Source organism: Plodia interpunctella, chromosome 22 (genome assembly GCF_027563975.2).
Source record: "Plodia interpunctella isolate USDA-ARS_2022_Savannah chromosome 22, ilPloInte3.2, whole genome shotgun sequence".
In the NCBI taxonomy this organism is placed as follows: domain Eukaryota; kingdom Metazoa; phylum Arthropoda; class Insecta; order Lepidoptera; family Pyralidae; genus Plodia; species Plodia interpunctella.
The window spans coordinates 5,359,121-5,384,410 of NC_071315.1; the positions used below are offsets into that span (position 1 = coordinate 5,359,121).

General features: G+C 35.0%; 1 protein-coding gene across 44 annotated transcripts in view; it reads left to right on the plus strand.

Moving 5' to 3' along the window:
* The window catches only part of shot (short stop), a 248,344-nt gene that overhangs the window by 134,191 nt on the left and 88,863 nt on the right, over positions 1-25,290 (plus strand). For 39 of the 44 annotated variants that reach the window (XM_053762603.2, XM_053762607.2, XM_053762631.2 and 36 more), the window contains 21 exons: positions 3,244-3,431; positions 3,971-4,102; positions 4,580-4,749; positions 5,303-5,524; positions 6,620-6,824; positions 7,229-7,333; positions 8,243-8,361; positions 8,650-8,794; positions 10,019-10,135; positions 10,258-10,382; positions 10,860-11,088; positions 11,285-11,464; positions 12,716-12,808; positions 13,380-13,554; positions 19,306-19,521; positions 19,914-20,010; positions 20,157-20,277; positions 20,525-20,757; positions 21,126-21,276; positions 22,087-22,170; positions 23,709-23,987. In XM_053762603.2, coding sequence (XP_053618578.1) covers positions 3,244-3,431; positions 3,971-4,102; positions 4,580-4,749; positions 5,303-5,524; positions 6,620-6,824; positions 7,229-7,333; positions 8,243-8,361; positions 8,650-8,794; positions 10,019-10,135; positions 10,258-10,382; positions 10,860-11,088; positions 11,285-11,464; positions 12,716-12,808; positions 13,380-13,554; positions 19,306-19,521; positions 19,914-20,010; positions 20,157-20,277; positions 20,525-20,757; positions 21,126-21,276; positions 22,087-22,170; positions 23,709-23,987 — 3,386 coding nt within the window. The remainder of the gene's footprint in view (positions 1-3,243; positions 3,432-3,970; positions 4,103-4,579; positions 4,750-5,302; positions 5,525-6,619; positions 6,825-7,228; positions 7,334-8,242; positions 8,362-8,649; positions 8,795-10,018; positions 10,136-10,257; positions 10,383-10,859; positions 11,089-11,284; positions 11,465-12,715; positions 12,809-13,379; positions 13,555-19,305; positions 19,522-19,913; positions 20,011-20,156; positions 20,278-20,524; positions 20,758-21,125; positions 21,277-22,086; positions 22,171-23,708; positions 23,988-25,290) is intronic. The other 5 variants (XM_064436707.1, XM_053762630.2, XM_053762629.2 and 2 more) reach the window with 2 other exon arrangements.

A 25,290-nucleotide genomic window follows, 5' to 3' on the forward strand; every position in this document is an offset into this window, starting at 1 on the left:
GTTGCTTAGAACCAGAGATATTGACAATAATAAGTTATGAGCGGAGGCACAAAATAAATGCGGGCGAAGCCGCGGTCAAAAGCTTTCAGACAAGAATAAATGACGTTGATAAAGAAACAATAATAGATTAAAGATTAAAAAAATGAAGATTCGCGTTTAAATTGTTTTATCTAAAAACAGACAACCTTCCACTATCATTATGGTGTCTTTCCCAGTCCACATTAACAAGCGACGTGGTAATTTACCTGTCTAATTATTTTAGAACAGCACAATTAGCGGTCGGTCCGTCCGTTGAACCTGTCGATATGTCTAACCTTCGACACCGTGAGAATGTGCAATGAAAAAGTGTTATGTTGTATAGGTATAACGGGGTTGTGATGAGACAGTAATCCTTACGCCAGCTCCACACTGTCGCCGAAGTCAACACATGCCGATGCGAATGCGTGAACATCGCGTAATTAGTATGAGTGCTTTTATTTACCGCAATGAAAACCCAGCAATGTGTTCCGAATCCGCCAAATTTGGCAAACTATTCGACGACTATGTGGAGCCGGCTTTAAACGTCAGAAATTGCTGCCGTCTGGTTTGCTTCGCAAGGCATTGTAATAGCTGAGGTGATCGTTATCAGGAATGTCAAAGACTTGAAATGGATCGTATGTGCATAATACTTGTGGTTATAATGTCTGTAGTTGCAAATAATTGCGGTGGCTTGTAAAATAAACGTATGAGAGAGGAAGAGGCAAAAATATAATATGTTTTTACGCTTTGTTTATTACATTAATCCTTACTTTGCATTTATAAATATAACTAAAACCCAAGTTCTTTTATGAACTTAAAAGGAGTTTCCAATCACATACAGAAATGTTATTGTAAAGTTACTGAATAAAGATATTTACAGTCGTTAAACCTAGCGAGTACAAATTAAATTCATTAGGTGAAACAAATACGACGAATGATTTGGAATCATGTAGCTATAACTAAATTTCCAATTATATTGTGGAATTTTGGTTTATTGATACTTATTTAAAGTTATTTCTGGGGCCATGTACTGGGATATATAGCTTTCTTGATTGATTAATGTGAAAAAGTGTTAAAAACGACAAGAAAATTTATATATGACTTGCCGCGCCCCGGGGCTTAGCTTACGTGGGAATGTCGGGATAAAAAGTGAAGACCCTATGTGTTATTCCAGGTTATATTCGATCCGTGTACCAAATTTCATAACAATCGGTCCAGTAGAAGAGAAGTTGCGTGAAAGAGTAACAAATATACATACACACATACATCCTCACAAACTTTATCATTTATAATATTTAGTGGGACAAAAAATGCCTGTAAATAGTTTTCAAGTAATTTTGCAAACTTTAACATAATTCTGTAGATTGTCTTAATACTCGTAGTAATAAAAATCAATACATAGATGATAAATAATAAATACACTTGTATACAAGACAGGTTGCCATGACAGGTCCAGGTTTACGAGCTATTGTTTTTCGGTTGGTTTGGCGCGTGACGTCATCAGGTATGACTCGACCTGCGCAGGAGTTGGCGAATAACAATGTAAACGTAAAGTTAGGATCATAGTCGAGATTAGAGCAATTTGAAATGGAAAAAATGTGAAGCAGTTAACAACAAGATAAGCGTTGAAGATTTAAAATTGTTTTAAAAATGCTTCTTCAAAAAACAATTGTTTCTCCATGTCGATTGTAGATAAAAACTGTAAACTTTTTATCTGGGGGATACCATGTAACATAAAATACGTAGCATAAATCGACCATTCACATTTTTGATGATCAAACGCTGACAAACTTCCTAAAAACTGCATTTTGTCAAATTTATTTCTTCCACACGTGGGTTAGTAATATCTCGTCGCCATTGATGCGTATTTAGCGGGTGATTAGTAAAACGACCGAGTTCAATCGAAGCTAGTTTATTACTGAACCAAAAGTACCGTACATCTCAACGCCACAAGTTAGTGGTCTATAGTAACTTGCTACGTGTTTGATGTCTTGACTTGGAAGTAAGTCGCGAGTGAATGAGAACCTCCGCCTTTTTGAAGACGGTTAAAAATAGCCATTTTACTTATTTGTGTAATGCGAAGGAATATAAGAATATACTTTTCGGAAATAGATGGTTATGGACAATTTTTTTGTGTAGTTTATCAATTTTAGTCGGCGTACGTAGGTACCGTACTAATTTGCAACAATAAATCTTTCATTTTGGAATCCCTGGCTTTATGCCTTATGGAACATACTTATTATATTTTTGCCTCATTAAATTCGAAACAGTAACGAAGTATCTTTGATATAGGTTCGTTTGTCGAGTGCTGTATTGTTTTATCGCCAAACATTATTAGTTTAGTCCCCCTCCTGCATTAATAATATTTGCGAACACTTTTATTTTCCTCACTTTTTCTTCAGCCTTTTCAAGGAAATAAGTTCAAATAGTCGTTATGAAGTATATTTTGTACACTATTTTTTTAGGATCCATATTTACATACTTACTCATGCGAAAACACTTTCGCTTGACCGCTGGCTCGATTTTGATGAGTTGACTGCATAGGTAACTTTTTTTTAATTTCCACCTCTGGAGACCCAAATGGGTGTGAAAGTTTGTATGACATTGCACTGTATAGTAATGTAAAAATCTGTTGAGTGCCGATTCTAAGCAACATATCGTAATAACGTTGAAAAAAGGCATAAGCTATGTTTTGATAGTAGTAGCCTAGCGTGAATAATGACTAACCTCGGGACTCCAAGACTACGCCATTACTGACAACGGATGCACATACAAATTGTGTGCATATTTAGATTACATATTAACCTCAATAATGTAGTTTTATGTGAAATATATTTACAAACTTCTAAATTGCATTTTAAATAAAAAAATAAGGACAGTATATTTATTTATTGGTTGATTGTTTGTAATTAAAATTCAGCCTTTTTCTTTTTACATTATTTTTCCATTTTTATTTAGAGGTTTTTTTTTTTTTGAGAAACAGACATGTACAAACCTCAAATAAAAACCTCTTATTAAAAAAATAGAACTTAAAAATAAATTATTTTTTTTGGAAATGTTTCTTTTAAATGCTACAATTTTATAAATGATATATTTGCTTTTCATTAATGTGAGAAATATAGGGTACAGCTGTTTCTCAGTTTATTATATGTAGAAGAAGTAATTTTTACAAGTATATAATTTCAATTTTTACAAGAAGTTTAATTTTCCCGAATTTTCCTCCAGATGTGGACACCCACGAACCCGACGAGAAGTCCCTCATCACCTACATCTCGTCCCTCTACGAGACCTTCCCCGAGCCCCCCGCGGTGCACCCCCTCTTCGACGCCGAGTCGCAGAGGCGGGCCGCGGCCTACACCGAAATAGCGGCCCAGCACCGCGCGTGGTTACACGAGAAATGCGCCCTTATGCAGGTGAGAATACAGTGTAATTTGCAATTAACTTAGGAAGTTAAGACGTACTCAGTTACGTGAGAAAGAGAAAAGGCGCCCCGCAGCCTGCACCGAAATGGCGGCCCAGCACCACGCGTGGTTACATGAGAAATGCGCCTTTTTGCAGGTTAGAATACAGTGTAATTTCCAACAACGTTCAGAGGCTGTTGTGACGCGTTTAGTTGAGAAATGCGCCTTTATGTTTATGAGTATAGAGTATTTTTTACTTAACTCAAAGAACAAACCATTGCAATTTGACTGTGCCTTTTTAGGTACATGAGAAATGCTCCCTTAAGCCTTGTACATAAGAATATAGCGTATCCCAAATTATTTTCAGCGTGGTGGCCAAATATTACGCCTGAGGATGAGAAACATACCAACATATGTGTACTGTGATATATTTGTCTGCGGTTCTAGTTGTATTAAACTCGTTAATGTGTTTATGTCCATTGGACACGATACAGGTTATTATTATTAGGCTTTATACCTTACTGAATAAGACTTACAATTGCGTGTAACAGGACCGTGCTTTCCCGTCAACTTTGATCGAGATGAAGAAGCTGCTCAGCGAGAGCACGCGGTTCCGCAATGAGGAGGTGCCCCTGAGGCAGCGCGAGAAACAGAAGTTATTCCACCATTACAGGGAATTAGAGGTACTTTAGTATTTTCTTATGTTTATGAATATTATAATTTTTCGTCTAAAATGAGTTTAGCAAACAGAAAATCATTTTATAGATTCGCTTAATTTTAATTGGATCCTCGATATTAGTGCTGTTTATAGGCCATTATTTATTTATTGCACAAATAAACAATTAGTAAAAGTACAATAGGCTGACTTGATGCTAAAAGCATTTTGGATCATGCAGAGAATTCTATGTGGGTGCTAAATATATACTTACATAGACATATAAATATAAATCATAGGGCACAACGACTACACTATACAAATGAGTTGCCCTTGGCGTCGTGTTTGCTAATAGACAATGTTGTCCGTATTTTGTATTTTCGAAAATAATGTTTTAAATAAATAAAAAATACTTTTTTTCGTGCTCCATAAACCATAAACTAGTTTCTGAAAATTATTTTAACTTTAAGCTATTGGTTTTAAAATTTTATTGTAATGTCGACAGAAATACTTCGAATCGGTGGGCGAATGCGACATCGAGCCGACACTGCGACCCGAAGCGCTGGAGCAGGCGTGGTCGAGACTGATGATCGCCCACACCGAAAGGGAGAGGGACCTCACTGATGAGATCAGGAGGTTGGAGCGACTGCAGCGCTTGGCCGAGAAACTGCATAGGTTAGTGTTTATAAAATAATTTGATACATAATGGCAAGGGCGGGACATATATTCTCATTATGATTGTTAAAAGGTTATTATTAATTGACATAAAAAAATTAATTAATTATAACTAATAGTAATAATTAATTATAACTAACTAAATAACATGTTGAGAATATATATCTCTTCTAAATAGTTAACTAGCAAGCATTTAATTTAATTTTATGTTTCATATTTTTTCTAAAGGTGCTGCTGTTTGAGGGGCTTTTTGATAATTTCTTGTTATACTTACATATATATAGTCGCGGAGTTATTAATTATATCGCTCAACAAAGTGCAACAATTGCCGCAATCTGGCAGTATGGCCTGTCGAAATTGCCAAAATATTACATAGAAGTTACCTAGTTGATGTACGCATGTATCCACCAACAAATAAATATAGGCTTTGTGCTTCAAAGTTAAACCAATTCAAACCATAAATGCGAGTATGTCTCCCACGATTTCACGACTAAATCGATTTTGGTGAAGTTTGGAACAGACATAGTTAATGACTCGGAGTCGAATATAACAGGGATATAAAAGAAACCGAGAGCGGACTAGACAGCGTGGAGCGACACATCGAGAGCGAGATCCGGCGCGTGGAGCGCGGCGTGCACCCGGCCGAGGCCAAGCTGGCGGCCGAGCAGCTCGAGCGCGAGCTGCGCGCGCTCGAGCGCCGCGTGCAGGACTGCTTCCAGGACGCGCATGCGCTGCGCGACGGCAGATATCCGCAGGCCAACGACCTGCTTAGGCGGTAAGGGTTGCGTTACATTTATACAAGTTTTAACCTCTTTAACTGGTACGTAAATATAATGACTACTTTTTAATGTTTTTGCTTTCTATAATTCTAGGTTAAAGTCATATGTATACAATTATCAATACAAAAAATAAAGTTTCGTAAAGCGATAATCAATCGAAGTGACACTTTTTAACAAACTTTTGTTTGTATTCGTTGTAATTGTTGATTTGTGACGTTACTTTCCAATATGTGTACACTTCACAATCAAAATATGTTAAAAACTAACCAAAAGTTCTTGTTAGAAATAAGTACTTAAACCAAAAACTTTTAGATAGATGACCACTGTTCACAAACAATTTTTCATTACGATATTACTGATATGAAAATAATCTCAAACCTTTTATTTATTTATTTTTATTTTATTTTCTCAAGAAAACTTACAGCTATTGAACAAGTTAATAAGCACTAAACATAAATAACCATAAAGCCATTTACAAGTTTTCACTTTTAAATTTCGTTATTACTAGTTCCAGACACAAACAAAAACATAATTCGTTATAATTAATGATTTTCAGAATAGAAAAAAGTATCGGCTACGATACGCCTAATCGTTGAGTCACTGGTCGCAAATACGTCAAGGGTAGGGTAGTCGTTTATCAGATGATTATATTGCCTATTTGCTCTGCAGATAAAAGGGTTACCACGATAGTTTGTGTGCCATTGAGGAACATATATAGTATGGAAATTTCTTAACCGTCTGTAGGGAACATTAAAAGTAATTTCATTAAGCTAAGGGTAACAATCTATTTTATTATGTAATATTTTGCTTAAAAAAATTAAATCAGAGGTATTCTACGTGTAGAAAGTTGTAGAAAGTGATACTTTTTACATCTGGACTCATAATCACGAAGACAATTTTTACTTTTAAATTGAAGATATCTTAAGAATCTGTTTTGAATACCCTCCAGTCTCCATTATGTTACAAGCTGTGAAAGCTTTATATTTCGGTTCCCACTTCGTATGACATTCACAGAAACTGTTCTAGGCTATTCTAAATCGAGAACCACCCGCTTCTATTCCCGATATTATAATTATTGTTCACCATTCCAGAGTGCAACAAGTCCACGACCGCTGGCTAAACGCCCGGCAGTCGTTCACGGGCCGGCTGTTGCCACGGCTGTCGTCGGTGCGGCTGCCCGTGCAGCAGACCACCGTCCGCCGCGAGACACGCACCGTCACTGAGACGAGGGTTCTGGACGCCGACCCCAAGTTTCAGCAGCTGCATGAAGCGATACGCTGGTGCAAAGAGAAGCTGGTATGTTTTTTATTCGTTTATTTATTTGCAAGACACAACTGCAGTATTAATCAAACTCGAATTGTATTAAATCTGGGAAGATATACATCACTTATTGACGTCGAAAAAATTACTTAAAACTAAGTCTACTATATAATTTTGAATTTGTCCTATGTTATCACGAGTTTACGTTTACGAGTTTACATCGGCACAAAAATTTTGGCAGCAATCAAAAAGTATATCTTCTATGTTTTTCAGCTATAGTCTGTTCGTTGTTAAAATTATAAATAATATTTATTTTATTTCTTCATTCTTGTGTTATTATAACTGCTTAAAAAATGTGCTACATAGATATTGGATTAAAAAGTATTTACTTAAAATTAGGGCCTTATGTTTGTTATTAATTTTTTTTTTCAATTTTTCAGAAAAAGTTACACGAATCGGAATACGGCTCGGATTTGCCGTCTGTCCAACACGAGTTAGACAAACACCAGAGGGAACATAAACAAATCGACCAATTCCATTCTAAGGTAAATATATAATTTATTTTTATTTTTATAGATGAAATCTTTTGGGCTAACTAAATATTGAATTTCCGGACCAATATTAACATTTTAAGCATAAATTTTATATTCTTTCCATCATTGGTGTTATTTGCACGACTATTTTTGCGACTACAACAATATTATGTATTTCCGCTTCTTTGATCTTCTTTCTTTAGATGTTTTGCCGAAGTCTATTTAAGATGATATATTTTTAAGATGATATTTAATAATAATAATTATCTTATTAGACGATATTTAATTCTAAAATATCCAGTATTTACTTGAAATTAGTTATATTTTAATATAAATATAAGTATTGTTTGTTATGGCACAAAAACAAATTTAAAAAAGAAACTTAAATAACGGTGTTCACGCGTCCTTATCGCTAGTACTATTTCTTCCTGGCGATTGCCGATATATAATAAACTATCTAGCTGAGCCCCGGGGCCTTGTTCGCGTGGGAATTTTGGGATAAAAATTACGCTGTGGTGTTATTCCAGGTGAAATTCTACTCGTGTACCAAATTTTATAACAATAGATTTTGCGTGAAAGTAACAAACATACGCACATACATCCTCACAAACTTTCTCATTAATAATATTAGTAGGATGAATTTACAAAATGTAACGGAAAAACTACTTTCTTTATAAATAAGAGAAGAAATCTTCGATCACTTTTTTCTATACTATTATTGTAAATAGGTAAGCGTTTGCGAGTTTGTATGTTTGAGGCGGGTAATCTCCGAAACTATTGAACCGATTTCATCAAATTCTTTCACCATTAGAAAGGTACATTAGCCAGGATTGCTACAGGCTATATTTTATCTTAAAATTCCCACGGGAGCGAAGCCCCGGACAACATCAAGTCAGTTAATTATATATTTTATTTTTTCAGGTCGAGCAATGCGTACACAACCGCGCTAACTTCAGCGGGGAAGAGCTAAACCTGTACAACCAACACCTCAGTCAGTTGCAGAAGTTGTACGCTGACCTGCTGTCCACTAGCACTAAACGGTTAGTTACTAATTCACGGACACTAAACGAGGCACAAGATTGAGTTATAGGTTTGCACATAATATAAAAGATGCCTGTTACACTTCAGTACTCAGGTACACTTTTTAGTTTCCTGTAGTATTCTTATGTATATTTTCTTTGCACACGACAAAACTCTAAAAGAGTACATACGAATATTAAGAATATTAACGAAAATACTTGATAGCAACGGCGAACTTATCCTATAAAGGGATTTTTCCAATCAACCAGTACGCGAAAAAATTAAAAAAAAATGTTTTGTTTTTACAGTATATCTGATCTAGATGCCTTACAAGACTTCCTCCAATCAGCGACGGCGGAGCTCAACTGGCTCAACGAGAAAGAACAAGTGGAATTATCCAGGGACTGGGCCGACCCTCACATTAATCTGCCAGCGGTCCAGCATTACTACGAGGTGAGTTACTGGTGCGAACTGGTTTGCAACTAGTTCAAACTGGTTTCGTTTTGTAAATATCGTCTTCTTTCTTTTTCGTGTGTATTTTTTCTAATACTTGTGTTAGATTTTATTCAGGTCACGTAAAGGCATTTGACATGACTTTTACGACTGCCTGTGGCGAGTGGCGAGTAATCACTTAATAGTATAGACTAATGGAGTTAATTTTAGATAGAGAAGAGAGAATAAGCTTGAATCTTTTAATCAAGCAGGTTTCTCACAATTTCTCGTTATTTTTATCGAGAAACAAAAGATTAGTTTGTATAAGACGACAACTTTAGAATTTTGACTTTTGCTTAAAGTTCTACTAGCATTAAATCATGAAAATCATATAATATAAGTTCTAGTGACAACGGCAAATCTATTATACGTTTTAGTAATATTTGTAAATACAATATTATGGAATGAATTTTACCCTCATATTTTAAATGTTATTGAAATCGTTTACAACAGAAACTGCAAACATGCGCAGTGATTGTTTTGTATATTTTTTTCTCAGATTTAAAGGAGTGTTCACACCAAAAAATATTTTGATAAATAGCATCATTTATTTTTCGGATGGTTTCTATCAGTTATTTAAATTTTTGTAAATACTTCTTAAAAGTGTGAGCACGTCTTTATAAATCACACATTATCATCTCCCACGCTTTTCGTATCATCCAAAAAGTTGCTGTGTTTCTCAATATTTTATATTTCGTTTCTGTGCAAGCATTCATTTGGAGATGACCAAGAGGTTTGTTGATTTAACCACTTCGTTTTGTTTTTATTTTATTTTATATTCACGTTGTCTGAATTGCGTTTAGTTTTTGGTGTGCTTGGTCTGTCTGTTTATCATTATTTTTAGTGATTAGTTCAGGGTTCTTCACTTACTTTCATTTTAAAACATTAGCAAATGAATTATGTACATTGAACTTTAACATATTTTAATTGTTTTATAGACTTTATTATTCATCGTATATAGTCTGATATAAGTAGGTAGTTTTCAAAAAAAAAATCTTGTAGATACATTTTTGATTTAGTAATCGAGATATCATTTCGTTATCATAGAAACAAATTTGTATTTAAAATTTTCATATTACATCTACTTACATAGATTATAAATAAATTATCGTATAACCACAAACTATAGCGTAATTGACTATCTAAATTCGACCTTACCCCACACTAACAAACCACATTTTCCAGCAACTGATGTCGTCACTGGAGAAGCGAGAGCTCCAGTTCAGCAATGTCATCGACCGCGGAGAAGCCCTCATCGCTCAACATCATCCTGCAAGCAAAACGATTGAAAGTCATCTGCAGGTTTGTTTTCAGTCTTATGGGTTAGGTTTTAAAGCATATTTTGGAAGCGCGCGAAAAAAATGACATTTAATTATCGTGTTTCATTGTGTGACCCATTTGACATTTTCAATGTTTATCTCCAGGTGATGCAGTCGCAGTGGGCATGGGTCCTACAACTGACGCTGTGTCTGGAGACACACCTGAAGCACACCACACAGTACCACAACTTCTTTGAGGAGGTCAAGGAGGCCGACAAATGGATACAGAAGTGAGTCTGCTGGAGAGAATTGAAAACTGGCAGATTAATCCTCCTAATATTATTATAATTAATAGTAAAACCTTTTTATTTCTGAGAAATTTTGGTTGGGTGCGAGTTTTTGGGTAATTGAGTAATATACATATATTACTCAATTACACAAACTACTAAACAAAAACTACTAAACGGATGTCGAGAAATGTGATATAAACACAGAATATAATCTGAATCTACTCCCTATATCACGGGTGTTCGTACACCATAAATACTTCGATAAAATATTAAAATTAAACTATTATCATTTTTCTCATGGGTGTTAGCGAGAAACACAGCATTGATCTTATTCAGTCTGTTAAGCTTTGTGTAAATATCACATAAATGTGTCCATAGCTACAAAACATAAAAAAAATCTTACATATTTGTTGAAATAGCCATAAGCTATAAAAATTATCATGTGTAGATGAAATAAATAAATATTGTTCCCTCCAGACGCGAAGAAGCTTTAAACACGACATTCTCCCAATCGGAATTCACACTGGACCAAGGCGAGCGCCTGCTGAAGGGCATGCAGGACCTGAGGGAGGAGCTGAACGCGCAGGGCGCGGTGGTCTCGAGGCTGGCGGACGAGGCTCAGGAGATACGACCTGTCAAGCAGAGGAAGGCGCCTGTCACGCGCCCGTTGAGGGCCGAAACTGTTTGCGCTTATAAACATGCTAACGTACGTTTCTCGCTGTCTTTCACATATTTTCATTCTTTATTTTTGCTGCTTTTATGTGAGGTTTTATTTTACGGTTTTAAGTAAACAAGAAAGTCATACATGGCGATTTTTATTTATGCTCTGGAGCTGAAAATCTTATTTTAGGTGTCTATGTCATGTGATGTCACCGTATTTTAAAACACATTTTTACCAATAGGTGGCCATAGAGAAAGGCTCGGCAGTGACAGTGGTCGACAACTCGGGCCGCAGCCGCTGGCGCGTGCGTCTGGGCGGCGCGGGCACTGAGGTGCAGCTGCCGGGCGCGGTGGTGGCGCTACCACCACCTTGTCAGGAAGCCCTGGACACTGCATCCAGGCTCAGGAACGCTTATGATAGGGTAAGCTCTTGTGTTTCTCATCACGTGTCATTCTCCAATTGACATTCTCCAAGTGACATTCTACGGAAAAAGGTTATGGTCATTTTTTATGTGTTTTTATGTTTAACTAGCTGATGCCCGCGACTTCTTTCGCGTGGCCGAACAATTTTTGTTGAGGAGTCAACATTATTAGTGAAATTTAATTGTACAGATAAAGCGTAACGATACCTATACATATAGAAGATTCTCATCAGACTGTTAAACTATATTTCCTATAGTTTAGCTAGACCATTATGAATTTTCTTCAGGTGTTCCAGATCTTTGATTTTATACCTCAACAGAAAATGCTTATCAGACTGAACAATTTTCTTCGAATTTTATATCTCAACAGAAAATGCTCAACACGCTGACTAACTTTTGTTAAGGCGTCATTTCTATATTTCCTATAGTTTAGCTGTATCATTGTTGTCCATCTCGTGTTGCAGTTTTCAAAATCATTTATACCCTATATGATGCCCAGGCTTAATAGCTATATAACAAAAAAGTTTCATTTAAATCCGTTCAGTAGATCCGGAGAGATTCAAAATTCTTATTCTACAATTGTTTCTACATCGCCCTAAATTATTTTTTTGGAATTATATTAAATGTACAGACACAACTTTTTTACTGTTTTATTATATGTATTGATCTGAATATTTTATAGCAGATTTTGAAGAAATTGTATTGAAGTAACTGATAATCATATACGATTATTAGTTACTTCAATACAAAAGTTTGTATAAAAGTTTTTATAATAGCGCCACAAAAGTTCACCAGGTCCGTTACAGCGTAGTCATGAGGGCTGGAAAACCTGGTCATTTTTTGACATCAATTCGCGCCCATATATGTATTAACATTTTGTATACATCAGAGTTATAAACATGCACTATATACAAACATCGTTAAAATAGATGATAATTAGATTGTTTGTTAAACTACAAATTAAATATTACCCGACCTTATCACTTGGCTAGAATGCTAGCGACTGTCCCACGCGTTTTCTATTTATTTCTCCTTATACCGTTCTTTTGGATATTTAAGGTATATTATTTTTTTATTCTTTTGGGAAACAAACAATTATATAGAAAATCAATAAAATGTAACTTAAGTATGTGTAACTAAGATGATAGATTTCGGTCCTAACACAAGTCATAGAGAGAAGAGTGGAAAGTTGTGATAAATAGTTTGTGTAGTGATGTGACTTTCGCAATAATATATTCATTTTTATTGAAGGTGATCCAACTATGGCAGAGGAAACAGCTCCGCATGAGACAGAACATGATCTTCGCCACCATCAAGGTCGTGAAGGGATGGGACTTCCCACAGGTATGTTATAATATCATGCATATTATCATATCGTACTAATAATATTACAAATGCGAAATGTTGTGAGGATGTATGTGTGTATGTTTGTTATTCTTTCACGAAAAATCTACTGGACGGATTGTTATGAAATTTGGTGCACGGGTAGAATATAACCTGGATTAACTAACTGCGCCGAGAGCGAAGCTCAGGGGCACAGCTAGTTAGTTTATGTATAATACTTTAAACATATTTTTCCTCCATTATTATTGGCCAGGAAGTCGTTGTGTGTGTTACATTCCGCATAAAGGCCACGACCCTCAGCCGTGATGAATATGTTACGTTTTACGAATAAAGGTGTCTTTACCGATGTTAATTGATGTGTAATGTTTAATCTGAATAGTTTTTAACTAACAGATCACAGAACTATGCGTCGCTAAAAATGGACCATAAGGTACCATTGTGTACACATTGTGACAAAAATATAAAAATCTAAGTGATAATCTGTGGCAGAATCGAATCACATACATAAAATGATATTAACGCATATGAATTTATATAAAGTGACATATTAAAACACGATTTTACCTAACAGTTTGTAGCGATGGGCGCAGAACAGCGCCAGGCCATTCGTCGCGCGTTAAATGAAGACGCTGAGAAGCTTTTGGCTGAAGGAGACCCGGCCGACCCTCAGTTGAGAAGGCTGAGGAGGGAAATCGACGATGTGAACCGGCTTTTCGACGAGTTTGAGCGAAGGGCCAGAGCTGAAGGTAAGATATATTCTTATAGTTCCTCGTTCAATCCTCGGTCGGGTCATGATGGAAAATGATATCTTTTTCTGATTGGCCCGGGTCTTGGATGTTTATCTATATATGTATTTGTTATAAAATATAGTATCGTTGAGTTAGTATCCCATAACACAAGTCTCGAACTTACTTTGGGGCTACCTCAATGCGTGATTTGTCCTAATATATTTATTTATACTAGCGGCGTCGTATGGCGTAAAATGTCGTTGAAGGTTAAATTAATCTTATAATAAAACAAAACAACAATTAATTGATTAACTTTTCGTCAACTAAATAATTGGATTGTGTCTCCATGCCGCCATGTGTTGAGCTCGACCTACATAGTATTCTATGCGGAGTGCAATCTTTCAATTAATGAATCAATGAATGTATGTATATGTGTGCAATCGTTCTTTGTCGTGTATGAGAGGATTTTATTTTATGATTATTAACAGTATAAATCACAATGTTATCTAGTAAATATTTTTTTTATTCAACCTAAATTTACTGCCGAATTCCAATACCTATTACAAATTTTCACAAACTAATTTTGAAGTTTAGACTATGAATACAGATGTATTTTTTTTTTAATTCTATTATTTATGATTTGAACACAGTTCAATGTTGAATTAAGAACAGGTCAATTACTAATTAGGTACTAATTGAAAATTATCCCTCGGCAGGGCCACCCCCTGCCGACAAACTGTTTTACAGTTGGGCAGATTATTTCAATCTTTAATTTACTGTTTTGTTGAATAAATAAATAAATAAATTCTGCTATATTATAATTGTGTCACAATGATATTTCAATTGTTGTGCTTTCTAACACAATTTCTAAACAAATACCACTATTATTCCATTAAATGGTAATATCAAAAGAAAAGTTCGGTCTTGTGGTCTATCTCTGTTATATTTCTCATAAAAGTGTTTTTTTGAAATTTGAGTGAGTTTGACCACTTCCTAACCTTTTGGGAAGCGGAGATGAGGTCTGAGATGGTACTCGCAAGCTCAAATAATGTACACCGATTAGCCCAGCCTAAAAGTAAATTATTATTTCTCACATTTTACATAGACTATATACGTACGTTACGTAGATTATATACACAATGTTGTTTTTTATTGTATTGTAATGTAAAAAAATGTAATTAATAATAGTTAAAAGAAACAAATAGAGAATAATACAAAACTATATAAATTAGAAGTACCATTGCTATTTGTAGCTTCGACTTTGAACCCTGTACATTTTGTGGCTCAGTTATCCAGTAACCACAATTTGCTCTGTTGGCGTCTAATTATAGTTTGGACTAATTTGACTGTCAAATTTATTATCTAACACATGTATATCACAACGACCGGGCAGGTTGGTCGGCCTCAGTATGACATAAGCTACTAAAATGTGCTATCATTGACTTGTTTGCTGAGCAATTTGGAGTCATTTAAATTCGACCTGTAACCACTTACAGAGAGTTTCGAACGCGAACTCAATACTATTTTAAGAGCAATATTTGCATTACTCAAGCTTACGGAAGTAAAAATTGATCTCACTAGATCGCAGTAAATTTACTCAAAATTTACACGTGTAAAGTGCTTAAATGAGGGCAACCATAGAACCTATACATAAAAGTTTAAAAAATAGCCATTCCGACTCGACTATAAGAACGCAAGGCAAGTTTTTGAAGCTACTATATTTTTATTTACATTTTCTGGACTTATAAATAAGATTATTAGGCCCGCAACTCGCCCACACCAACAAACTAGTGTCAGGAAACAATTATCTTCTCAACTGTACCTCACGTAACAAAGGTACAGTCAGGACCATAATTGTATCGTTATTGTCCGATAGACGGTCGACTTTATAGTGTAATTTATAACGTGGGTGTGCGTTGCACCTTATGAGTTGTATAGCGCGGTCGAATGTGCTTGATATTTTGTGTAATACTGCGGAACTTAACAATAGTTAAACACTATCCCTTCTCCTGTAGTGATGATTGGACAGAGCAATATGACCATACACAGTTTAAAAAAATCTTCTCTTGTCTAGACAATAAAAAAACATTCTGTATAATAAAAACATTCAATAGATAATTTAATAACTTTAATATAATTAAGACTGGAGATTCTTCTTATTGCCGATCGGCTGGCAATCAGAATTTCGATTCCACTTATAAGCCTACTTTAATTCATTGAATGCACAAAAATACGGTCATTATCTAACAGTCAAATTTTGGGTCATACAGATAATGCTATGCTATTTATTAGTCATTCTCTACTAAAATATACGCGTATTTCGTCAAGAGTAAACATTTTAGCAATTCATTACAAACAATCTTATTTTTATTTTGTACAAATTTCAATAAGTGTCTAGACTACATCGTCGGCGTATAGACGACATCGTTGCTGTCCTACGGGATCACTGCCAGTCACAATTATCGCGTACTACGATACGCTGATTGGCCTGTGCTAGTGGCGCTTGTGATTACGAAAGTAAAACTTGTGTGAATAAAACTTCACATTTAGTCGATCACGATATAAACGAATAATGTTACTGGTGTGAAAAAAAAATTGACTAATTCATCATATCCCGAAAGTAATTAGTGCAAAATTTTGTTTTCAAATTAAAAAGCGCCTATCGTGTCTCTTCTTTTTTTTACTGCTTTTCTTGTGTGTGTTTTGTTAGATAATTTTGTTTAATTAATAAAGAGTTTACAAACAAACAATAGTTTTGATAAGCAAAACATTTTTTTACGCATTCGATTCATTAAATGGAGAAAATATTGATTAATGTTAGTAAAAATAATAAAAATTACAGTGTTTCTCATCAAAATAAAAAGCGACACAATAAATGCCATCACAGTTAATAAAATTTAGATTAAGAACAACTTTCTTAAGTCATCCAAACAAAACTGACGTACAAATATAGGAAATTAGTTTATAGGTTATGTTTTGGATGTTTTCAAAAATATTGTCATCAAAATTAGGCGTGTGTTTTTTCGATACTTACGGACCGGCTGCCATCTTCATAAAAATATTGTTATACTAGTGTTCATTGATTTTTGACATGATTTTGCATGGAATTGCTTAATTATTCGTATATCGGTCTGATGGCATCCAAAAATGTATGTGAAAGAAAATTTTATTTATTTACTTCACATGATATAGTTTATTTATTTTAGGAATCTGTTTAAAAGCAATATAGTGTATTTTTTAAATTTTAATGAGTATAAAAATTATTGTAGAAGATTTTATTGCGAGTAATGAATTAGTTACCTATTTAAATATCATTCGAATCAAATGATAACTATGTGAGTGATAGTTTTCAATATTGTGATATATCAAACTGATTACGAGTTTTTGTGGATGTGCGAAAATGAAGAAAATCAAAAGGATATTCTCGAGAGGAAAAAGAGAAGAAGGTAATTTTTACAAGCTTTTATTTAACTTGCAAAGTGTAAATACTTGAAAATATATTTGTAAGGGTGAAGCAATCTAGCAAATCGACTTTTTCGATATCTTAAACCAGTTAGCTTAAATCATATAGTTTCGATGACAATGGATTATAATATGCCCAACTCGCTGTTGCACTCAGTATCGGCTCCCGACGACAGAACTTCTCAACTGATTGACTGATTTGACTGACTGCACGGTCATGATTTTAGTCACGTGTTGAATGCATCCAGATCTCTCTGACTATAATAAAAGCTTGTCTCAAAAATGTCATTTTGTCATTTTTGTAAAAAAAACTTTCAAATATTTTAGTTACATTTTGGGTACACAAAAGACAGTATCAAATTCTTGTGGCATTAAGAATAAAGCGGTTACCTAATGTAACACTTGATATACATCCATTTCTTAGCATTTGAATACAATTTACATTGGCTTGACATTCAAAGAGCTTATAAATCTATTATATTTATGTAATGGCTGTCCCGTCTCATAAATCAAGATTAAAATGACATTACGATTAAGACTTTGAGTAGATAATAGAGATTTTTCGATGTCTTCTACGGCTGTTACAGCTTGAACATAAAGAGTAGAAATTAATTTAAGAGAAACAAAAAAAAAAAATTTAAAATTGTTGCCAGACTTCAGCATTTTACGTCAAAAATGTGATAGCTACGAAGAATCTATCGTCCTCATTTTTGTCATCTCTTTATTGTCAAGCTGTATGACTGCTTTTATTTTGGTGCAGCCACCAAACCAACCAAAACTAGATACAAATTTGAAGACAACTAAAATAATGTTCTATAGGGAACCTTATCGTTAGTGCAATGTCCTCCAGGCTACCTTGAGGAAAGTAGATATGAATATAAATGGTGGCAACATGTCCTAACGTCGTCTCCAATGATGGAAGTTTTCCCTCCTTTAAAATTGGTACGCTATATTGGGAGATGTGATGTCACCTCTTGCCTGAAGGACATTATGTATTCTCAGCCATTTCTTGATAGAGGTCGCCCTTAGCCCACATGCCTACTGTGAATATTGTGTTATAACGACTAGCTTTTACCCGCGATAATTTGTCACTACGTGCTTCGAAAGGGCGGATTATTTTATATTTTATTTGGTATATATACAATAGCGTTACATATCAGACCTTTCTATTTATTTCTAAATTATTTATTGAACTTTACAATTTCTACGAATCCGAAATGGCAGCATTCATCGTTAATAACAACAATTAAATTATTTTTTGAGGCAGATCTCGTGATGTCATGTTTTGTAACGACACCTCATTTGATTGACCTTGTTCGTGTAACAGATTGACTGCAATTTCTTATACATTGTATCACCGAGTGGGATGTGACACAGAGCAGGCGTATCAGTATGCCAATCTAGTGATGATACAATACAGTATCACGTCTTTATCCCGTATGGAGAAGACAGAGCCAAAAGTCACGGTATCGATGACCACGTTATCTGCTATTTTGAACTTTTGCATTTATAATATTAGTAATATTCTAAACACTAGGACTGTATGGTCTGCCGAATTAATCAAAAGTTATATTGAGCATACATTTCATCCGTTGTATCATCAAACGACCGACAACATTCTGTACTATGTCAAGTCTAGAAATTCCTTTTCTATTTTGCGGGAGTTAGCCTTTTATATTTTTTACACTGTGTGATTCACAATCGGTCTGAGTTTGTAAGCAGTTTTATCTTTTAAACTCAACCGATCCAGTCGTTTTGAAAGTGCTCGAGATAGTTTTTCATTAACTAAATGTCATTGAAAATTTATCTTATTTACAACGAAAGGACTGTTGAAAGAATTTATTGGAGTCTTTCAGGTTATTTTTTTTATATATCAGCAATTAGCAGAGATCAACTGTTATATGTATTAGAAATATGAATGTTTTGTGAGCTCGACTTCCTTATATGACCTAAACTTCCTTACATTTTAGCATTCAAGATAGTTACCCTCTGAAACACGGGGTTAGCGTGAAAAATAGATCTAATCTTTGTTTCCCGTCAGGGTAGATTGAGGTCAAACGCACTAAAATTATCAATAATACACATTTTTAATATTCAACATTGATTTTACGCCCGGACGCGTACCTGACGTCAGTCCTTTTTGGCAATTCTGTTGTTGCCCATCGAAGGAATTTATATTCCTTAGTCGTCTCGTAAGTCTTCCCTATGGATCTCCCTATCCCTGAAGTTTGGTTTTATTTTAGGGCGGGACGACACGCCACAAATACCAAACTGTAATATGCTAACAACATCTAATCGTCTTCACAGAGGAATCAAAGAATGCCGCGCGGATCTTCACGGAACAATCGTCGAACCTTCTGGAACGTCTAGACGTCCTGGAGAGGCAGTTGCACGAGAGGATCGCCAGCCACATCCCGAGGGACCTGGACTCCTTGGAGCATCTGGTGCTGCAGCATAAGGACTGGGAGAGCAGTCTATTGGCTCTGTCGGGAGACGTTGAGGAAGTACAAGCCACTTTTAGAGGTAAGATAGATTATCTCTTTATTACCCCATTTACAGAAGATACATAACTAGAGCTGTTTTATTCATAAATTAAATGTTAAAGCATCGTAATTTATAAAACTAAGTCCTCTAACGCGTCTGTCTGTCTGTTTGCGATAAACTCAAAAACAGCTGCACAGATTTTCATGCAATTTTCACCAATAGATAGAGTGATTCCTGAGGAAGTAAAAAATAGTAAATTATAAGCCTATATCGGCTTATAATTTACTATTTTTTACCTGAGCGAAGCCGGGATGGGTCGCTTGTAAAAAAATAACAATTTGGTAAAAAAAAACATATTTGGATGCTTATGTGTAAATTAAGGTTATCGTTAACTTAAACGAAGTTTATTCAATGTACCGATTATTCACCAGGTATCGCCCTGAAGACCCCGGCGATGAAGAAGAATCTCGACAAAGTGATGGGCAAGTGGAACGACATGCAGTCCAAGAGCCAACTTTTCGTTGAAAGGTAAGATTTTAATTGGCTAATTGATGATCTAGTGTACAAATATTAATAATTCATCTTTTTTGTATTCTTGACGGATCATGTACAGACAAAATAGAAACTTGATTACAAAAGAAACATCGATTAAAGAATAAATTGTTTTCTTCCAGATTGAAGTTTGTCGAAATCGTAGTGAACAGTATGGAGGAGAACCACCAGACGATATCTGAGTTTGAGATCAAGCTCGCGCAGTTCAATGATCTGCCTAATGACGTCGAACTGCTAAAAGACGTAAGTATCACGTGTCACGAGTTGAGCCCTGGCGTGTCTATGGTTATCAAACCATAGGCAATCTAGAAGACATATATTTCTAATAAATATGTATTGATTGACAAACAATCAATACATATTTATAGGTTTCTTGCTCACTCATTATTGCGAGTGACCGAGAAATACGACAATAGAAAAAGCGCCATCATAATTTTTGCCGAGCAATGAACTTACTTGTTATTACTAAAATCAATATATAAAAAAACAGATACACGAAGACCTGCTCCGCATGCAAGTAGCCGTCAGCAAGCAACAAATTCAAATCGACCAGATGAATGACGACGCGGAGAACTGTCGCCGATTGGTCGAGAGCTCGCGCGCGGCGCTTCCCCATTCGTCGCTTCCGAGGTCTGGCAAGCATATAGACTTGGAGCGATTGGACAAAGAAGTCACGCAGCTTAATAATAGGTGGAATAGCGTGTGCAGCCAGTTGGCTGAAAGGTAAGTCCTTTCAACTACTTATGATCAAAAATGTTGTTGTTTTCGCTCGCAATGTTTATAAATATATATACAAAAGAATATATATTTATTTTAATTATTTTGTAATTTGTTTCAAGGGATTTCTAGTCTTATCTTAATATGAAAATATTTTTAAAATCTATTTTTATTGTGGGTTTATTAAGTAGATACATACACACAATAAAATAGATTTAAACATATTTTAATATTAAGTGTAAGTAGATACTTACACTTAATATTAAAATATTTTAAAATCTTTTTTATGTGTGTTTATTATGTTTCTACTTACATATTTAAAAGACCCAATTTCCATTCATAATTTTGAAAAAAAATATTTATGACTTATCTAGACTCCGAAGCTGCGAAGCGGCGTACCAACTCCTGCGCAACTACAACGCAGGGTTAGAGAAGGAAGCCGAATGGATTGACGACACTTTTGGCAAGCTACAGAGCCAACCACCCATTGAAATCAGGCCGAAGGAACAATTCGAGCCCACCCGAGTGAGAAAACTACTATTTTGAATTGACACCAGTTGAAAAACTACCATTGATGGTAGATTTTTAATTATAATTCAATAGTGTTGCCAATGTATAGATTTCTACCATCGTTGGTAGATTTTCAAATTTACCTCTGGTCTACTAGAAAAATTAGTGTGCCACGATAATTCTTATGATTTTCGAACACCATAATTATTATACTTGTTTTATTTATCGTCGCTTGTGTGGATTGCAATTCTAGGTTTTAGGTTTTTCGAAACCTATTTTGAGTAGTTCTTGGAAGTATAGACTTTTGGTCAAACCGGTAAAAAGCATGCACTTAATAATAATAAAAAAACAATATTTTAAAATATCTAACCGGTGAGATGACAAGTCCTAATACACGGTCGATATATGAAATTGTTACAATATAACATTGCATGTTATTACAAACGAACGTAAAACATTTGTGTTTATGTTTACCTATCAGTTTACTAACATAATACGATACGTATAATATTACAATAATCTGAAACAATAATCTGCATGACATAATACACTTACGTTAAGGTAGTGTCTGATTTTACATAAAAACAAAAAAAAAATAAACTAATTTAGGATGCATTCACCATTGGAGCATAGTCACAAAACAGTCTTAAAATTGAATAACTTGTCACTTATAAGGTGTAAGCACATTATTTTGTTAGTTAATATAGATTACGTTCTACACCCAGCAGTGGGACATGTACGGGCTAACTGATATTATATACCACAAAAAAAAATATTGCACGAACTAATTCTAATAAATTTGGGTGTCTTGTGGTCAATTTACAGAATCTACTCACAAGTGTGGTGGAGAGGACGCCAAAGATTGAAAAAGTTAACGTTGACGGGGGACGGTTCATACGAGAGGCGAAGGTAACTATCAGTACACCAACGATTATACTCCTAACGTTGTTAGGCTGTGGCGTTTTGAGAAATTCTCTTCTTAGTTTTTGTTTCTCTTTTCTTTTTCTCGCGCGATCAGTGACATGTGTAGGTAGTATGTAAAATATAGCTTGATCTTTATGACAGATGTCAAATAGTATTAATGTAGACAGAGAAAACTGGGTGTATGAGTGCAGCCACATGAGATGTTGGACGGTGTGTTTGACCTTGTATAAGCAAGAACTTGGCTTGTATAAGGGTCAAAAACGCACCGTATCTCTTTCTTGTATGAGAAAATTAGGATGTCTATAGTTATCTGTATAATAAAAAATATATATTGCCTCATTTCGAATGAATAGGTTCGTCTTGTTGTCATAGGACTCAAGCTACATTTTACAAAGTATCTATATTAAATAGAGAAAAAAATCGGTTTGCCTAACAAAGATTATTTCAAAGAATGCCCATTTTGGAGGTTGTCAGTTGTGAAAGTATCTGAAAGGATTCGTCAGTCCAGCGATGTTGCGTCTATCACTTCGTATTGCTTGGTCGTTTTGTCTCTTTTGGTCTTAGGTCTTTGTTTTGCAGGGGTTTTCATCTATCTCTTTTTAAAAACTGGCATGAGGCTTCCGCCCGCATATCAAAATTATAACGCTTCTGCAACTTGCTTAAAACCTAATCTTTGCCACCACAGATTGAAATTTAAAAAAAACTATAACTCCATTACTAACTCGTCTATGAATGTGGGATGCTTGTGTGATTGAATACTTAAATATGACAGTTATTTTTAATTTTTTTTGTAAACTTGCTGTGACTACATTTAAAGCTATAGTTTTGTAAACATAAAAACTTGATTGATTTGCAATGCAAATAGTTTTTCTGTGTATTCTATAAAGAATATTGTGATTTCATTGTTTTCATAGATATATGCTTGGCATGCATAGTATAGACGCATTGTTTGCCTATATTAATTTATTATTCAAACAAAAAAAGCGTTTTGTGTGGTGTGTTTTATTGAAATCAATATAACTGTTCAAACATTATGTTCATGGGAGTTCTTTTATGAAATGTTTCCATCAATTCTCTCTTTGCTTTGGGGTGAAAGATGCACGAAATATGGGTTATTCCATCCGCACCGCACAAAGCATTGCGGTTTGCACGCTTATACAAACTGTTTTCTGCTGGCGTGTATTTTCTTCCAGCATGAAATCATGAAAAACGTGGCTGGACTTAGTGTTGCCAGTAAAAAAATATTTTAGTTATGGTAGAAAATGTGGAAGTCGATTTATGACAGACTATGTATTGAATGAGTTATACATATAAAATATGCAACTTGTTACAATAATATCCTTCAAATAGTGTTAGAATGTGTGTTAGTTCGAATGGAAGTGTAAAGAAAAATATTAATGTTAATGCAAAAAACACTGATTGTTTTTCAAATTTTTGAACTGTTCCAAATTTAAAACTAAAAAGAAACAATCCGTGTAACTAACCAGTAATATTTAACCCGCTTGAATCCTAACTCGGAATAGATTCATTCGTCGAGATGCCAGCGGTACGCCGAGTGGCTGTGCGAGGAAGTTCACCCGTCCATAGACATGAAACACATAAGGAGACAAGCTGAGGTGGACATGGCGGAGAAACTGAGGAACCGAGGAAGGAATATTGACCCGGAGAAGCTGCCCACAGGCTCTGAGGCTGTGGCCAAAGAGCTGGATGAACTAAACGCGAATCATCAGAGATTATTGGATATGCTATACGAAAGACTGAGGAGAATCGCCGCGGCCAATCCGGGAGACATTGTTACTTTGGTGAGTGACGTTTTATTTTTTTAATTTTAAGGCATTTGCAAAGTTTTTGACTTTAAACTTTTTAGATTTTAATGCATATTGGTTATGACATTTCTTTTCATTCATTCATTTTTTCTTTACCAATGCCTTATAATGTCAGTTTTATATTTTTTCGTGTAGGTATTCTGGAATATGCACAATTTATTATAAGAAAATCTTTTTTCTTCTTAGCGTATCGATTCAGGCGGTAAAATTTGTGTTGGCCAGTATTTCGCAAATTGCATAGAAATATTCGTGGCGATATTAATCCATTTGTTAAATAACCGTATCATATAAAAAATATAATATAACCGTTATATATTTTTGATATGAGTGGAATTACTCCACTCCTTCTGTCGTCGGGGTTTAATCTATATATATAAAACTCTTCCGTTACTGAGTGACTGACTGACTGATAGACAACGCACAGCCGAAACTACTGGGCGTAGAAAGCTGAAATTCCGTGTGCAGGTTCCTAGGACAGTGTAGGGGATTACCTGAAATTCCCACGGGAAACGATTTTTACTCACGTACGAAGTTGTGGGCAAACGGTAGTGAAATATATTTTGACATTAGTATCCGTTCGGAATAACAATGAGAACACATGGCAGTTAGGAGCCGTTGCTAAGAATTTAATATAAATGACGTCATTTTCACCAAATTCTAAGTGATGTCATCACAACACGAGGCAGGCCGGACCTCGAATAAGGCCACATTTATGCGAATTGATTTGTGGTTACATTGAAAACGTTACGCAACGATCCAAGTCCTAGCCAAGTTTGCCCTGACCGTGCTCCGACTTGTAAATCAACATTTAATATCCACTGATATAATAGTGCATAATAAAAACGGCTGAGGAAGCGAGAAAGAGAATAGCGCGTAAACTCTTGATTAGAAAAAAATAACAATGTTTTTTATAACTTTATTGCACAAAGGAAATATAATATACAGGAATACAAATGTTTATTTAAAACAAAAAAAAATCGCTTAATGACGTAAAAAAATTAATAAGATGTTTATCAATGAAATATTAAATGTCTACAAGGTCGTTGTAGAAATGTCTACAAATGTCTACAAATAAATTAAATCAAGAGGACCCCAACCAATAGGAGTGCAGGAAGCAGTGAGGTGCTATGCAAAATAATAGGTTATAATTAGGTCAAATTGGTGCGTGTCGTATTAATCCATACAAAGTATTCTTTAGAGTATACTGGATATAATAGAAATATTCAAGCGAAAATAATTGTGCCACTATTTACAGACTTTTACTTAACTAAGCTTGTTC